The 18,352-nt window shown below is 36.5% G+C and overlaps 1 protein-coding gene and 1 pseudogene across 1 annotated transcript in view; one reads left to right on the top strand and one right to left on the bottom strand.

The window, feature by feature from the left end:
* The window catches only part of IFIH1 (interferon induced with helicase C domain 1), a 70,871-nt gene extending 52,728 nt beyond the window's left edge, over positions 1 to 18,143 (top strand). The window contains 7 exon segments of the mRNA XM_004608093.2: positions 844 to 1,116; positions 1,448 to 1,707; positions 9,834 to 9,983; positions 12,451 to 12,612; positions 16,590 to 16,780; positions 17,297 to 17,390; positions 17,569 to 18,143. Coding sequence (XP_004608150.2) covers positions 844 to 1,116; positions 1,448 to 1,707; positions 9,834 to 9,983; positions 12,451 to 12,612; positions 16,590 to 16,780; positions 17,297 to 17,390; positions 17,569 to 17,748 — 1,310 coding nt within the window. The 3' untranslated portion in view covers positions 17,749 to 18,143.
* LOC129400354 (small nucleolar RNA U3) lies at positions 14,179 to 14,419 on the bottom strand (annotated as a pseudogene).
* Positions 18,144 to 18,352: the final 209 nt, after the last annotated feature.

Here is an 18,352-nt window from a genome sequence, read left to right as displayed (position 1 = left end):
ACTCCTGGTGTACTCAGCAGTCTATATGTGATTCCAGGGATTCTATCTAGATAGATCATTTGCAAAACAAGCCTTCTATCTGTTGTGTATCTCACTGACCTCTAATGTGCTTTTCATGTCATTGTTCTTCATCGTCATAAAACAATTACTTGATGTAAGAACACAAGCAGAAAATCTAGGAGCTGAAAAACCTTCCCCCGTTTTGAAGCCCATGGCGTGAGTTGAGCCTTGCCTTTTTAAAAAAAACATGGGCCAGAGATATAAGGATTAAGGCACTTGCCTTGCACGCAACCAACTGGGGTTCAGTACCCACCATTGCCAGAAGTAACCACTGAGCACAGAGCCAGAAGTAGTCCTGAGCACCTCTGTGTATGACTTACCACCTCCCCAACCTTTACCCTTTCAAAAAACAAAAAAACAAAAAACAAGTTGTAGTCTATCTAGAATCAGTACCTAAATGTTGTTAATCTTTTTGTGTTTGAGGACCCCTCTCAGTGGTAATCAGGGCTTACTTCTGGTGGTACTCAGGGAATCATAAGCAATCATGGAAATTAACTGGGATCAGCCTTAAATTAGGCAAACACCTTAACTTTTGTTCCTCATTTTGCTATTACACACACACACACACACACACACACACATACACACACATTTACCAGACTGTAAGCCCTTTTGTATTTTAAGAACACATTGTTACTATACCACACCTACTACCAAAGTGTCAATATCCTTTCACCACCATTCATAGAACTCTTTTGTTCATCCCTTGTCCACTACCCTCCACTTGCTTTGTTAACTTCAGCTATGTGGTCAGCTAAGGATTTGTCTTATATTTTTTTATAGCTTCAAAGGAAGGAAATCGCAAAGACCGTGTATGTGCAGAACATTTGAGAAAGTACAATGAGGCCCTTCAAATCAATGACACAATTCGAATGATTGATGCATATAATCACCTTGAAATTTTCTATAATGATGAGAAAAGAAAGAAGTACGCAGTTCAAGAAGATAATTGTGATAATAGTGGTAGTGACAATGATGGTGATGGAAATGAGGATGATCAAAAGAAATCTTTGATACTGAATGAGGCAGATATATTTCTCATGAGTTTATTCTTTGGTAAGAATAAGTATGATGTTTATTGATGGTCCCAAGTCATAACTAACCTGAATCTGCTCTGAGCACTCCAAAAGACTCTCATAAAATATAATTTTGGCAGAAAAAAATCAAACTCAGTAGGAGTTATTTCTAATTGATTTGACTATATTAACTATCATATAGTCACAGTCAATATTTGCTTACCTGTAGTTATTTTCATTTTTCAAAATTACTGCATTAAATTTGTTAATTATAGCACTATATAGTTGAGCCTATCATAATCTCATTGCATAAGATCTTATACTATAATTATATGGATTACTTGCTAATTTAACCCAATTATTTCTTAAAGAAAACCAGAATATGTTGAAAAAGCTTGCTGAAAATCCAGATCATGAAAATGAAAAGCTGACCCAATTAAGAAGCACTATTATGGACCAGTTTACAAAATCTGAAGAACCAGCTCGAGGTATAATTTTTACAAAAACACGACAGAGTGCATATGCACTTTCCCAGTGGATTGCTGAAAACAAGAAATTTGCAGAAGTGGGAGTCAAAGCCCACCATTTGATTGGAGCTGGGCACACCAGTGAGTTCAAACCTATGACACAGGTATAAACATTCTTTGGGATTTCAATTATTTGTGTGTTGTGTGTGTGTGTGAAGAGATACACGCAGCAGTGCTCAGGGGCCACTCCTGCCTTTGTGCTCAGTGATCACACCTGGTGGTGCTTGGGGTACCATATGCTGTGCCAGGATATCAGCCATTGTTGCAGCCACAGCTGTATGCTTTTCCAGGCCATGGATTTCTTATGCTATTATATTCTCTTATCTCTCCCACAGATAGCTTTACAGAATGAAACACTCATTTTTGTTTCAGAGGTAAAAATTACAATCTTAGTATTAATCAAAGTTCTTTGTTTGATAAATTAAGCATTGTCATAGCAGTCATTTTCCCCTCCTACACTTGGATGAACTGCCAAATTTGAGATTCCTTTGCAAAAGTGATAGTTATTTAAACTTATTAACAAAATGGAAAGACCGTTAGCTTGTAATATTGAGTAGAATACTCATCCTTACAAAAATTTGTATATTATTTAATAGAGGGCTGGAGTGATAGCACAGCAGGTAGGGCGTTTGCCTTGCACACGGCCGACCCGGGTTCGATTCCTCCACCCTTCTCGGAGAGCCTGGCAAGCTGCCCGTGGCATATTTCTATTTGCCAAACTAGTAACAAGTCTCACAATGGAGACATTACTGGTGCCCACTAGAGCAAATCGATGAGCAACAGGATGACAGTGACAGTGACAGTGATTATTAGTAGAACTATGTAAAAGGTTTATGTAGGATGAAATCTGTGATTAAACTTGGAATAATTAAGATGATCTAAATTGATAGAAATTTGAGACATCCTTTCCTTTTTTAAAAATTCATTTGGGTTTTGTTTTTATTTTATTTTCACTTACTTATTTCATGTATATTGAAAATACATGTGGGAGAGGAACAAAATACATTTTAGACATTAAAACCATAGATCAACTGGTGGTAACCTAAAAAAAAAGTGTTTCTCTATGATTGTATGGATTCTGAGTTTTGTTTTACAAAAGGCAGCTTATTGTAACTGAACTACACTTTGTAAAACAAAACTTTCAGACCAATGGAAAAAATAAAATGTGTTTTAGTGTTTGTTATTAAAAGTGTTTGATACATTTCACTACAATACTTAATATAAATCCATGAATAATAATTATTAGTTTATTAAGGTGACATTTGTATAGAGAGGTATAAATGTTTTTGTTTCAGAGGTAAAATGCAATTGATTTACACCCACTTCGAAAGTATCAATATCCCTCTACTACTGTCCCTTTGACCTCTCTATCTATCCCCCACCTTCAGTGTCCTCCGTCACGTCATCAGAAGCTAAGACACTATTTTCCAAAATGGGCTATATTACTTTTTGGAGTGAAGTTGGAAGGGAAGATGTGGCAGTGAGTAGAAGGTAGCAGTGGCCTTTGGTACAATTTGGGGAACTTTCTCTTAATTGTCTTAAAAAATGTAAGTTTCCAAGAGGACATTTGGCTGATTATTTTCTCTGAATAAAGAGCAGCAGGCCAAATAACATTGGCAGCCGCTAAAGCTTTGGAGGTTGAATATTGTGTATTTCTTTGCTCTATTTCTCTGTATAAGACATATGACTGAAATCATCCAAAACACTCATCAGACATTTCACTTAGCATGGCATCCTTCAGTTCCATACATGCACCAAAAGCAAGACCTTGTTCTTACACAGAAGTAATATTTCTGAGTTTTTGCTCTTCGTATTTTAAGTAGTGACACAATTAACATAGCTGTGTGTGCTACTTTTTAAATTGTGTTCTTTTGTTAAATGACTAAGAGTGCAGTTTGTGGATCGTGTGGTGGTTATGTCTTTATGTTTTGGAGAAATCTCTATACTCTTCTCCATAGAGGCTGAATAGATTATATTCTCAACAACAGTGAATTATGGTTTTATGGATCTATTCTCTTTCATATTCCTGCCACCAACTTATTTCTAACCTTTCTGATATAGACCATTTTCATTGGCATGAGGTAATATATCATTGTTGTTTTGAATTCCATTTCCCTGATGATAAATAATAATGACATATTTTTTTCATGAGATTGCTGGCCATCTTTCTGTTTTTTGAAAAGTGTTTGTTCATATCCTTCTCCTATATGTTAATGGATTTATTTTGTTTTTGAGTTTTGTGTTTTTCATATTTTGGATGCTGCCCATTGTAAGATGTGTAATGTGTAAAATTTTTCTCTCATTCAGTAAGAAGTATTTTTGTTTTAGTGATAGTTTCTTTTGCAGTACAGAATATTTCAAGATATTGAAGAAGTCAATATCTTGGGGTAATTTGTCTGTTCATATATATGTGTGTGTGTATAATATTCATTTGCATATTTCTAACTAGTTTTCCCAGCACCATTTATGAAAAAGGCTTCCTATGCTTATGGATGCTTTGTCATAAATTCACTGCCTATAAATCTGAGTATTTATTTCTGGATTCTCAACTCTAGTCCTTTTACCCAAGTATCTCTTTTTATTACAGTACCACATTGTTTTGATAATTATAGCTTTATTATATAATTTATGGTTAGGGAACACAGTGAATCCTATCTACTTTTCCCTAGCATGATTTTGGCCATTTGAAGAGTTTTGTTATTCCATATGAATTTTAGCAATGTTATTATATTTCCTTGAAGAAAGTCATTAAAATAATTATTTATTTTTTAATTTTTTAATTTTATAAGATAGTTCGCAATATTTGATTACATTTAATATTCAAGCACAAATACTACCACCATTACACCTTCCCACCACCAGATTTGGGATGTTTCCATCCCAATCCCCAATCTCTGTCCCAAAGCATAACCGAAATAATATATTTTGTATTCTCTGTTATAGAAAACCGCTGACAATGCTACAAAAAAGTATCCCTAGAGGAGACAGTATGAAGATTGTTCTATTTTGGCAGGGCCATTAAGGCATTATTTAAAATATCACTAACATGTTGTTAAAGGTTGAGTGGTGTGAGCTTTCATATATATATCTGAAACTATATATATATGTATACACACACACACACACACACACACACACATATATATGTGCATTTTCCTCTATGATTTGTTGCCTGCTATTTGAACCCCATCAAATGTGGTGTGGTACTTATGGATAATGGGTAGGGAGTATCTTATGTGTCCAGGAATACAATCACTCATACATGAGGCTGAGCATGTGGGGAGCAGCCTTGAGCGTAGTGGTGGTTGGGTTCTAGAGGTTTTTGGTTGCCAGAGCTGGGTCTCTTGGGCCGGGGAGGGCTCTCACTCACCCCCCTCTAGGGAGCCCTGAGTGAAACAGCCTGGCCCGGAGTCTGGTGACATGGCTATGGCGAGCGTCATATTGCTTCCTTCCAGGAGAAAAAGTGTCATTAAAACTATTTTATTTTTACCTCCAATCATTATCATAAATGGATGTTGAATACTTTGAAAAGCTTTCTCTACATTATTTATATGATTATATGATTTATATCATACCTTTTGTGAAGTAGGATATAATTGATTTGTGTGTATTGAATCATCCTTATGTCTCTGGAATAATTCTATTTTGTCAACATGTACTATCTTTTTACCATGTTGCTAAATTTTATTGGTAGTAGTGGGGGGCGGCGGTGCGAGACCACACCTGGAGATGCTCAGAGGTTACTCCGGACTCTGTGCTCAGTGATCATTCCTGATCACCATATGTACATCAGTTTTATTGGTCTGTAATTATATTTGTGTGTGTGTTATGTATCTTTCTGCTTTGGGTGTCAGAATAATGATGATAGAAACTCTGGTGATAAGAAGAGCCTCTACTTTAAAAAAATTTTTTTTTTTGGATCACACCCGGCGATGCACAGGGGTTACTCCTGGCTCTTCACTCAGGAATTACCCCTGGCGGTGCTCAGGGAACCATATGGGATGCTGGGATTAGAACCCAGGTCGGCCGCGTGCAAGGCAAACGCCCTACCCGCTGTGCTATCGCTCCAGCCCCCAACTTTTTAAATTTTTTTAGGAGAAATTCAGAAGGATAAGTAATAGGTCATCCTTTAAGATTTGGAAGAAGGAAAAAATAAAATTATCTGGACCTGGAATTTATTGTTGATTAATGTTTCATTTCCTTGCTTGTCCTTGACTGTTTCACTTTTCTTTTCCTTCTAATTCAACTATTGCAAGTGGAAGATTGTAAATTTCTTCTAAGTTATTCAATTTACTGGCATTAAGATGTTTATAATAGTTTTTTTTATTATTCAATCTTTTGTACAGCTATGGTTTCAGTCACAATTTATCCCTTTTAATTCTGATTATGTTTCTTAGGATTTTTCTTTTTTTTTCAAGAGTCCAGCTAACGGCTTGAAAATCTAGTTTATTTTTTCTTTTCTTTTTTTGGTCCACATTAAAAATATTTTCTATATTTTGTATTTATCAACTATCATGAAATTTTTTAAATTTATTTTTTAATTGAGTCACCGTGAGAATAGTTATAAGGCTTTTAGGATCGAGTCTCAGTCATACTATGCTCAAACACCCATCCCTTCACCAGTGCTTGTTTCACCACCAAAAACCCCAGCGTAGCCCCCCCGCCACTCCCACTCTGCCTGTGTAACAGATGATTTTCACTTTACTCTCTCCTTACTTTTATTGCATTCAATTTTCGACAGGAAACTCAATATCATTATTTGGGATTTTTCCTCCAACAGTCAGACCTGTTGGAACGGCATCATTAGATTGTACGTTTTCTATTGTTGGTAACAAAGAGCATATGATATTGCATGGTCTCGAAAGCGGCCGCCCAGATTTGGAATTCTGGTATTAAGTCCAGAGGTATTTCTGCCAGCAGCCACTGCATTCCCAGATTGGTTTCTGTGGTGCTGGGATCATGGCTGTTTAGGAGCGGAGGAACTGTTCATGGTTGACCGCTCAGGGTCTCATTTGGGCAGGAGGCACGGCCGGTTCTGCTTCCCCCATCACAAGATTCCCCATGCATCCTGTCCCATCACTGCAAACTCCTACCTCTCTGTCCAATTGGTTCTGAACGGTGGTGGTCGCCATGTTGTCCAGGGGGGAAAAGGCCAAAGGCCAAGGGACAGAAACCTTTCCCCTCCCGGGGCTGCACAGGGCCGTAGCTTAGTTCACAGTCCAGGAGTATATCTGCCAGCAGCCGCTGTGTTCTGAGATTGGTTTCTGTGCCTCTGGGATAATGGACGCTCAGGGGTGGCGGAGCCATTCTTCAGCATATTTTTTGTATATCAGGGAAGGTCTCGCGTCCACATAAGCAGCGCAGTTTGGAGATGTCCCAGTCCCACATACAGGAGCCGTGTTAGTAGAAGCTCAGTGTCGCCGGGCTCCATCTGGAGAAGGCGTGCTGGCTGTACCTTCTCCATTTGGCACCTCAGTGCTGTGGCCTGGTCTGGGGTCCGGTAGTTTATTTTTTCAAAGAAACCAACTTTGGTTTCACAATATTCCTATTATCTTTTAAATATCTATTTGTTTCTTTCCATTCTGGTTTTTAATATTCTTTACCTTTTTAATTAGCTTTGGATTTAAATCATTACTTTTTCTAGTTTATTATGGCATCAGCATTTATTTGAGTTTTTATTGTTTCTGATGTAAATCAGTACTGTTATGAACTAACCTCAGTAACTCTTTTGCTGTGTTCCATACATTCAGTAATTCACAACTTCATTTTCATTTGTGACTAGGAGTTCTTTTATTTTTTAATTTCCTTATTCACCCAGTAGTCTTTGATAGCATGTTGTTTAGTGTCTAGAAGCTTGTACATTTCACAGCTTTCTTTTAAAGGTTAATTTCTACCCTTATGATCTGAAATTTCTACCATTATGATCTGAAAAATATTTCATATGACATTGCTCTTCATGAGTTGACATTTGTGTTGTGGTATGTACTCTATCATGGATGTTTGTTGTACACAAGATTGTATATTCAGCTTTGGGAGAATGAAGAACCTTGTATGTGTCTATTAAATCCCTGTCTGTAGTGAATGAGAATACACTGGTTTCCTTGGTGTGGGAACTTGATTTTTCTTTTGTGATAACTAGTTTCCTTGACATGTTTCTGTTTGTTCTATTTTTCTGGAGGCTACTAGGCAAGGCTGAGGTTCTGTCTTAAAAGTCTCTAAGTTAATCCTTAGAAGTAATATATCTATATTCTATCATTTTGATTCTTTTTAGAGTTTTTATTATTAAATTTATTGATATAATGCTTCATTTTGCCTCGGAAGAAAGATGCAAGTTGAAAGGCAGATAGAATATATGTTTCCAAATTACTCTTTGCTCCTAATTTAAACCTTGGAGATTTCATGCCAAAATACAGAACACAGCCCTTACTACAACTCTTACTATATCCTCACCTTGTAAACTGAGGAGGACTTAGTAAATATGGAAAGAGGCATTTACTTGCTTTGGTTCAGGTATCTGAAACTCTGTCTGAAATTTTCATTATTAAGGCTATTCTTCTGAAACAAGGCAACAATACCTTCTGTTAAAAATCAAGGGTATGCATGGCTCCGAGGCTGGCCTCATGTTCCGGGGAAAGGGCAACTCAGAGAAGCGATCACCAACTACATTGTAGTCGAAGGCCATGTGGGGGAAGGGAGTTGCGGGCTGAATGAGGGCTAGAGACTGAGCACAGCGGCCACTCAACACCTTTATTGCAAACCACAACAGCTAATTAGAGAGAGAGAACAGAAGGGAATGCCCTGCCACAGTGGCAGGGTGAGGTGGGGGGAGATGGGATTGGGGAGGGTGGGAGGGATGCTGGGTTTACTGGTGGTGGAGAATGGGCACTGGTGAAGGGATGGGTTCCCGAACTTTGTATGAGGGAAGTATAAGCACAAAAGTGTATAAATCTGTAACTGTACCCTCACGGTGATTCACTAATTAAAAATAAATAAATTATAAAAAAAAATCAAGGGTATGTATGCTTTTGATCTGTGGATGCAAATGAAGAGGTAGAAAATATCAGTGAGCATTGAAGAAGGGCCATCTTGTGGATTCTCCCCAGGATAGGAGTTATATAGAGCACATTATGCCTCTGAGAAGAAAGTAAGGAGGTAGATAGAGCCCACTATCGGTCTGTCATGCTTATTTTTTTATTTTTGTGGAGGGGGAGAGATAGTGTCAATAGACACCAGAAGGTCATTGAGATTTGATGAGAGTGGCATTAGGAAAAGGAAACCTCACTTCATGGTCTAGGCCTATGCTTACCCTTTTCTCCTGAGCAAGGGTCAGAGTACATATTTTATGGTAATTTCTTTACTTAAATAAGCTTTCAAAAGTCTCACATTTTTATGTAAATATAGTGATTTAATTATTCTTTTAAGAATTTATTATTTCCCCTTTGTAATATCATTTTTAACTGATTATATCATATGTAAACATATATATTTGTATATAATATACATACAACTGATCATGTTTATATATAATATATGCAATTGATTATATATAAACATATATTTATAAATGTTTAAATTTATAAACGTAAAAATATATGTTATAGATATTAAAAACTTTCAAAATTAGTAAAAAAAATGCTATTATCCTCTAGAATTCCAGAATTCTAACTCCCCTTTCTGGAGGCAACTAAATTGTTTTACTATTTCACATAATCTTTCAGGAATATTCCATAGAGTTCTTCTTGAATTGCACTTAAAATAACTAAGTACATTATGTAATGTTTATTTTTCTGTAACTAAAAATTCAACAATCTTTAAAAATGTCACCGCATCTTATTTTCTGAATATTAAAGATTCAGTGGTTAATGCAGTGAAAAAATAGTCTATTTTAGCTTTTCATTACCTAATCCTCTTTGAACCAAAATCATGTTCCTCTTTTCTTCCTCCCAAGTCATCCATCAATTAATTTTCTTGGCATTAATGATGGTCTTCCCACCTCCAGACTGAAGGATGGAAATATTTTTGTTATTGTGTGGTAATCCCAGATTGGAAATCAAATGTTGTCTCACCATAATGTCTTTGTTCATTGCCAAAAACAGATGGCAGCCAATCCATGTATGAGCTAATCCTTTGATTTACACTGACCATTTGCAATTTATTATTTTTTCTCCTAATTAGAAGATTTTAATGTGTTTAGCATCACAAAATTTAATTTATTAAAATGTTTCTACAGAATGAACAAAGAGATGTCATTAGTAAATTTCGCACAGGAAAAATAAATCTGCTTATCGCTACCACAGTGGCAGAAGAAGGTCTGGATATCAAAGAATGCAATATTGTTATCCGGTATGGTCTCGTCACTAATGAAATAGCCATGATGCAGGTACACTCAGATTCTTTTAATATTTTATTTTTCGTTCATTTATTTGGGCTTCACTTGGCAGTGTTGGAAAGGCGGTACTCTTGACTCTGTACCTGGAGCTAATTATTTCTTTTTAACAAAATATCAAAAATATCCTTTTAGTTTTAAAAATATGTTTTCCAAATAAAAGAGCCATCTCGGAGGAAGATTAACTCTAATCCTTTAAATTGTAGTATAATTCCTTTTATCACTAAATGGCTATGTTGTTATTGTTGTTTGGCTTTGGTTTTAGTTTTGGAACGATGTCTGGTGGTTCTTGGAACTTTTACTTAGGCATCATTCCTGGTAGTGCTTTGGGGACCAGGGATCCACCACCATATCTGATCTGCCAGAGACCAAACCAGGATCTACGACATGCTAAATAAAGTACTAAACCCCTCTACTATCTCTCTGGTGGCCTTTTGCAATTTTAAACAACTCTTGTCGCTTTGCTGTCTACTGATATTCGAAGAAACACCAATCTGGCCCCACTGTATAAAAGTCAAAAGATCTGACATCACTCCTGGGATTTCTGTAGGCTCTAACTAGACCAGTTGGAGCACAGTGTTCCATGTTTGAAAAATAATTTAACCAAACTTCAGAGATCCCTGCAGTTTCTCCCACAATATTTAAAGTTTTCTCTTTCCCCCCATATTTTCTATAATGTAATTTTAGAGGTGAAGAGAAGACTGATAAATGCACTATAACACTGTTGTCCTGTTGTGCATTGATTTGCTCGAGCAGGCACCAGTAACATCTCCATTGTGAGACTTGTTGTTACTATCTTTGGTATATCTAATACACCATGGGTAGTTTGCCAGGCTCTGCCGTGTGGGCAGGATACTCTGGGTAGCTTGCAGGGCTCACTAAGAGGGATGGAGGAATTGAACCTGGGTTGGCTGCATGCAAGACATACCCTACCCACTATGTTATTGTTCTAGTCCAATGAATACAAGAAGAGAAAAATAGTGGTATGTCATATTTCATTTAAGTTCACTTTTACTCATGCTGTCTTCAGAGATTTTGTATATTGATTATCATATATAATACACTTTCTATAAAATTAACTAATAAGTGTCTTTGATTTGATGGGGGCCATACCCAGTGTTGCTCAGAGCTTACTCCAGGCTCTGTGATCAGGGGACCCTCCTGGTAGTCTCAGGGGACCAAATGGGGTGCCAGGAATTGAACACGAATGAACTGTGTACAAGGCAAGCACCTTTCTCACTGTACTATATCTCCAGTCCTAAAGGTGTTTTTTTTTAAATACTTAAATAGTGTTCCTCAATGTCAGAGAAACCTAGGAAGACTACATTAACCAGACTGTCACCAAACTAGGAAGTAGTTGTTTTTCAGAAGTTAATTTGTTTATTAGTGGTTTATTATCCAGAATATGTTTTTCATGAGAAAAGTAATATAGTTGGTAGATTTCTGGGCTAAGACACAAAATTTTATGTTAGTCACAATGTGCCCAAATATCACTTTTATGAAAAGAACTACAGAAATACTATGTTGGATCTATTTTCTCAGTAAATAGACTTAAAATTCAAAACAGACTGTTCAAGACAAGTGCTCTTGGGCTGGATTAATAGCACAGCAGGTAGGTTGTTTGTCCTTGCACACGGCCAACCCAGGTTCAATTTCCAGCATCCCATATGATTCCCCAAGCACCACCAGGAGGAATTACTGAATGCATGAGCCAGGAGCCAGGAGTAACCCCTGTGCATGGCCAGATGTGACCCAAAAAAGCAAAAAAACAAAAAACCCAAAAACAAAACAAAACAAAAAAACCAAAGACAAGTGCTCTTCTTTAGCACTGGTTTGAAGGTAAGATTCCCTTTCTCCTCATTCATCCTTCCTTCCAAGCAGACAGTGGGGCTCTCCAGTATAAGTTACTGTGATGGCTCCCAGGCTCCTCAGTTCTGTGAGTGAGCAGGTTTAGGGACAAAAATGCAGAGTGGTGATTAACATTGGGATCTTTGAGAACTAACTGTCATCACTCTAGAACATTGTTTCTGCATTTAAGAGCAATTTGAATTTCAAATAGTCAACCTACAAAAGATTGGGGCTGGAGCCATAGCACAGCGGTATGGTGGTCGCCTTTCACGCGGCCAACTGGGGTTCAATTCTTCCACCCTTCTTGAAGAGCCCAGCAAGCTACCGAGAGTATCGCACCCACACGGCAGAGCCTAGCAAGCTACCCGTGGCATATTGGATATGCCAAAAACAGTACCAATAAGTCTCACAATGACAGACGTTACTGGTGCCCGCTTGAACAAATTAATGAGCAATGGGATGACAGTGACAGTGATAAAAGATTGAGTGATATCAAACTTCACCTAGAATAGCAAGATCCCTGGATGGGTGGGACACTGAACAGTAAATTCCCAGTGGCTACATTCACAACATGGACACAGATCTCCATTTACTTGATTACTTTATTTTTCAGGCCCGTGGTCGAGCCAGAGCTGATGAGAGCACCTACGTACTGGTTGCCCCCAGTGGGTCAGGAGTTGTTGAGCGTGAGACAGTAAATAACTTCCGAGAGGAAATGATGTATAAAGCCTTAGATCGTGTTCAAAATATGAAACCAGAGGAGTATGCTCATAAGGTATTATTTTTGGTCTTCTCTGAAGTTAGTTTTCACTTTTAAATGCATGTATGTGGTTGTCATTGATATCTTTGTGGCTTAGTACCCAGACAGAAATTGTGCTGAATTATAAATTCCAGTTTGATGAGCTGTGCTTTGAACAGATTCATATGAAGAACCAAGTCCACGGTGGCAGAAATTATCAGCCATTCCAGTGGAACAAACCACAAACTTTAATAATACATATCTAAGCCCTCCTTACTTCAGAAAGCCTAGTGCAACTCACCCATTCAGCACAACATGGTGATCTTAATTTCATCCAATCTCTTTGTATTATCACATTTTTATGAATATATTTTGAAATACTAGAAATAACTATAAAACACAACCTGTTTACTGTATGCCAGGTAAGTTCTAGAAATAGAACATGATGGCAGATAACACACAGAGGCCTACAGGTAATAGTTTTAGGACAGCTGTTGCATGAGGCTTATATTTTGATATGTACATAGTAAAATTTGAGGAGGACAAAATATATATAAATAGAGTCATATAGTCATAAGTGCTGGTGAATTCAAAGTGGGCAATATGAAGCAAGTCACTAAATTAGTACTCTAAGTTAGATGGTTGGGGAAGAGACATGGAAACTGGATCTGAAAAATAAGAAAATACATATTATGCCAGCTAGCTGCATCTGAGTTTAGTCATTTGAGTTGTGAGAGCAATACAGTGAAGAGTATATTTTCTACAATATTTCAGGAAATCCCCCATACCACTGAATTAAAGACTGTAACTACTATAATAGCAAACAATCCATTTAGAATAAAATTCACACCCTTGCATATGGGTGTGAATGTTAGTTTCTTAACATTGGAATTGGCTCTACCCTAAATAGAGTTTCACGAAAGGGATGCTTTCAAGTTGGTGTGCATTGCTGTAACCAACTCCAAGGTTTCCTGGCCAGGTTTCTACACAAACTTATATTTTAAAACCCCTTTAAATTTGACAAACCAGACGTTTTCTAGTGTCAAGCCAAATATTTATGGTAAAACAATGACACTAGAAAATTGTCTTACATTTGATATCCTAAATGAATAAATCAAGTTAACCTTTTCAAAGAATAATGTCAAGATTAGTTGTTTTGGGTAAACTCTAGTATAACCCTTAAGTTTATAAGTCAAATTTTCCTAGGTAATATTTGGAACAAGACAGTCTTTTTAGGTGGGGACAAAGGGGTGAGGGCCGAGGGTTCCAATAGTGGACTATGTTTTATGGTCTCCTTTGGATCAAAAAAAAACAAAACAAACAAAAAACCTGCCTCTAAAACTACTCCATGTTGAGAAACTCAAAGCAAGGGTGGTAATGCTGGGCACATGCCAACACTATACTGTTCAAAGCTCCCAGTTGACATTATTATTGGCTCATAACACTCCTCTCTCCTGTATGAGTATCCTTTCATAGCACAGTGTTCAGGCAACACTAATAAATGGTGAGAGTGATCCATAAGAGTGGTATAGTTTCCGTGTCAAATGCAGAAATTAGATATAACTAAAAGCTTTGATTAGTTTTTAAAAAATAATGTTTGGAGCCACCCAGACTCTGCCCTCTCCCTCTCCCTTTTCTGAGAGAAAAGAAGAACAATCATCCATAATAAAAGGCAGTTGCAAAAGCAACGTTTAAGAAAACGTTTGGTTTGTCAAATTTAAAGGGTTTTAAATTTGGCTTCCTGTTCCTTCTTCTGGCTATCCTAGTGGTTTCGAGCTCTCTAACAATCAGAGAAATCTCTCTAGTAACAAACTATAGAAATAATTCCTGGAAGTGTAATCTTCTAAGTAAAAGCTTCCTAAATCAAATCCAATCTCTAGTGAAAAGTTAAAGATCATAAATATTTTCCCTGGCTTTTACCCAACAATTTTTTCCTAAATTATTACATTTTACTTGGAACTTAAACTGATTTTGGCTGTATCTGCAATGTAATTTTATGATTATATTTATTTTTTATACTTACAGTATTGTCTAGTATTTGTATAACACTTACTGTTTCAGAACTATTATTTTAGTTTATGATATCCTGCTTATATTTCCACTTACTAGCTTGTTTTATTTTCCAATTTTTTTCTTCACACTCAGATATTTCTTAATTGCCCACGTGTTTATGATTCTATGCCAAATCATCTATTAATCAGCTAACTGAACCATAATTATCTTACAAGAACAACCTAATTAAGCTTTTAATTAATAGAATATTATATTGTTATAATTTACACAAGAAATTAGTCTTTATATTTGTCTTACCAAACTGTTATGTTACCCAGAAGATTATTTGCAAAGTTCATTGTTTTTCTGTGTTAAATATGACATCATTTAGTCAAGGCTTAAAACTATTGAGAGAGTTAAGAATTTAACTATCAGCTTTACTATCAGTTTTGTTTATTGACACACGGAAAAGCATAATCCTTAGATCTTAAAGAAATCAAAGGTTTTTTTTCCCCACAATTTAATATAAATTTGTTAAATTCGGGGTATTTTTGGCCACACTCAGCAGTGCTCAGTACTCTTGACTGTGCTTAGAGATCATTCTTGTCAGGTCTTGAGGGATCATATGGAGTGCTGGGGATCAAATGAAGGCTAGTTAGGTTCAAGACAAGATACCTCCTTGCTGTACTGTCTCTCCAGCCCTGACAGATTCAGCTGGAAGATTAATAACTTAAGAATGTTTTGTCGCTGCCATATTGTACAGGTGTAAGCACCAGCCATCTCTATCTCAAGTTTCATACTTCTCAAAAATTCACGTGCTCATTCTAGGAAGAAGAGAGGAAGAAAAAGTAAGATTTAGATATAGGTAGAGAGATATTTCACTATATTTGCTTATGTATGACATATATATGATATTCAAGAAAATTTTCTGAAATTTCACTGAACACCTTATTACATTTTATTGGCCCCTGGTCTACACATGTACTCATTGACCTAGTATATTTCCACCCAAAATAAAATTGTAATTCTCTTCCTGGTAGGACTTTAAACTGGGTAAAAAGTTAGTGGTTTCTGCCACAAATATGTAATGAAAAAAATAAACTAAAATAGTGAATGGTCAGTAAATTATAACTTACGAAGAAAAATGAAAGAAGCTAGGCACTTATTATAAATGTCAGAATTCTCTGATTGATGTAATAATAGTTCAGTTCTTTTAAAGATAGTTCATGTAGAAGAAAGATGAGACTTATTTTTGAGTCAGAATTTAAATAAATGGGGAGGAGATTAGGAGATTTTGTTTTGTTTGGTTGCTTTTTGGGGCATACCGAGAAGTACTCAGGGCTTACACCTGGATGTAGTCTTGGATCATTCCTGCCGCTGCTCAGGGAGCCAGACTGAGTGCGGGGAGGGGGGGGGGGGCGGGGATGAACCTGGATAACCCATGTGAAAAGCAAATATCTCACCCATTGTAATATTGCTTTTGGCCCTAGAAGGAGATATTTTATTGAAAATCAACAAGAACTTTCTCAAAATAGAACTTTTCTAAGCTCATTGTTCTGAGCTCATTGTTAAATACCTGTATATGCCACATTTCTGTTATTATTATATTGTCACTGTCATTCTGTTGCTCATCGATTCGCTCCAGCGGGCACCAGTAACATTTTCATTGTGAGACTTGTTTGGTACTGGTTTTGGCATGTTGAATATGCCATGGGTGGCTTGCCAGGCTCTGTCGGGTGGGCGAGATATTCTCGGTAGCTTGCCAGGCTCTCCGAGAGGAGCGGAAGAATCGAATCCCGGTCGGCCACGTGCAAGGCAAACGCCCTACCACTGTGCTATAGCTCCAGCCCATTATTATAAGAGAAGATAATATATTCAGTTTGTTAAGGACCATTGTCTTATTGTTATTTCTAGATGATAGGCCAAATATATATTTTCATAGCTAATATTTCTGAATTCCAAGAAATTTACTTCATCCCTGAAGTAAGTGGGGAAAAATCTATAATCTTTTCTCTATGCAGATTTTGGAGTTACAGATGCAAAGCATAATGGAGAAGAAAATGAAAATCAGGAAAAATATTTCAAAACAATATAAGGGTAACCCATCATTAATAAAATTTCTCTGCAAAAGCTGCAGTGTGCTTGCCTGCTCTGGTGATGCTATCCATGTAATTGAGAAGATGCACCACGTCAATATGACACAAGAATTCAAGTAAGTCTAGGAAAACTCAATTTCAAGTAATTTTTAAAGAGCAAATTAATGTGTTATAAAGGTCCTTCCAATACCGTAAAATTAAGATGCATTATTTTTTTAGAAATTTTTCTTCTTAAGTTCCCAAATTATATCCCATTCACATATCAAATTCCCAGATATACTTCAAGTGGGGGCAGGGATGGGGAGACACATATAAGACCCCAAATCATTTTCATTTGAAGCACAAAAGTTAGTATGTGCTCATATTTGTTTTCAGTCTTTTAAACAATTTAAGCCTAATTAAAATAATCAGCAGTCTGGGGACAAGTCCCAAAGTGCAACAAATCCTTTGGGGGATGTGTTTTAGAGAGGAAGCAGAACACTGCCTGGTAACTGAGAGGAACAAGGAGAGAAGGAATGGGAAATAGGATAGCTCATGTGTTCAGAAGAATATTCATGCTACAACTGTATCATAGGCTGTATTTTGGTCAGTTGTGAACTCTCGAGGATGATTCTTACTCCTGATAATTTTAGGAACCTCTACACTGTCATAGAAAACAAAGCACTAAAAGAAAAGTTTGCTGACTATCAAACAAATGGCGAGATTATTTGCAAACAGTGTGGCCAAGTGAGTAAACTGTGTGATAGTACTTTGGGGAGGGGGGATGGGGAAGGGGCAAAAGAAAATTTTTATCAAATAGTAATGTAACTTTTAAGTAAACTTTTAAGTAAACTTTAAGTTTTAAATTACTTTTAAATTGACTTTTAAATTAACTTTATTTTTTGTTTTTTCTTTTGTTTTCTAGTCTTGGGGAACGATGATGGTGCACAAAGGCTTAGATTTGCCTTGTCTGAAGATAAAGAATTTTGTAGTATCTTTCAAAGATGATTTATCAAAGAAACAATACAAAAAATGGGTAGAATTACACATCCGATTTCCTGATCTCGACTATTCAGAATATTGCTCAATTAGTGATGAGGACTGACGTTTAACTCAACCTCTCTTAAACATCGGAAATTTAGCATTTTATATGATCTTGATTAATATTTTCATACTACAGAGTTGATGTGACAATTAATAAAAGCATTATAATTCTCCCTTGAATTGTGTAGAGGAAGATGAATGTTATCTTTTTAATACCCAGCTTGTTAGTGGGAAAGAGTGAAAAGTCTACCAATAATGTTCAGTAGAATGGAACATTATAATGCTGCAGAAATAATGGAGAAAAAAGTTGAGTATACAAAAGAATCCAAGACTCTAATTTCAGTCCTATCATTCATTTCACAATAATGCAATTCTGTTTATCTTTCTGAATCAGCCTCCTACTACATGAAATGGTTATAGTATTACCTACCAGCTTTTGTTTTTATTACTTTTCTAATAAAAAACTATTCAAAAAATGATCACAAACATTTTTTTAAAAATAGCACCCACTATTTCTTGCATGGGTTCTGGAGCAGAATCCTCTACTAAGGGTTTTTGAGGACTAAAATAAAGGTATTAGCCAAATGGCATTCTAATCTGAATGTACCGGAGAAAGGATCACTTTTAAACTTTTCTTGGTTGTTGGCAGAATTTATTTCCTTGCA

The sequence above is a fragment of the Sorex araneus genome, chromosome X (genome assembly GCF_027595985.1).
Source record: "Sorex araneus isolate mSorAra2 chromosome X, mSorAra2.pri, whole genome shotgun sequence".
In the NCBI taxonomy this organism is placed as follows: domain Eukaryota; kingdom Metazoa; phylum Chordata; class Mammalia; order Eulipotyphla; family Soricidae; genus Sorex; species Sorex araneus.
The sequence above is the reverse complement of the archived record's forward strand: the minus strand, read 5'-3'. Positions and strand labels throughout refer to the sequence as shown.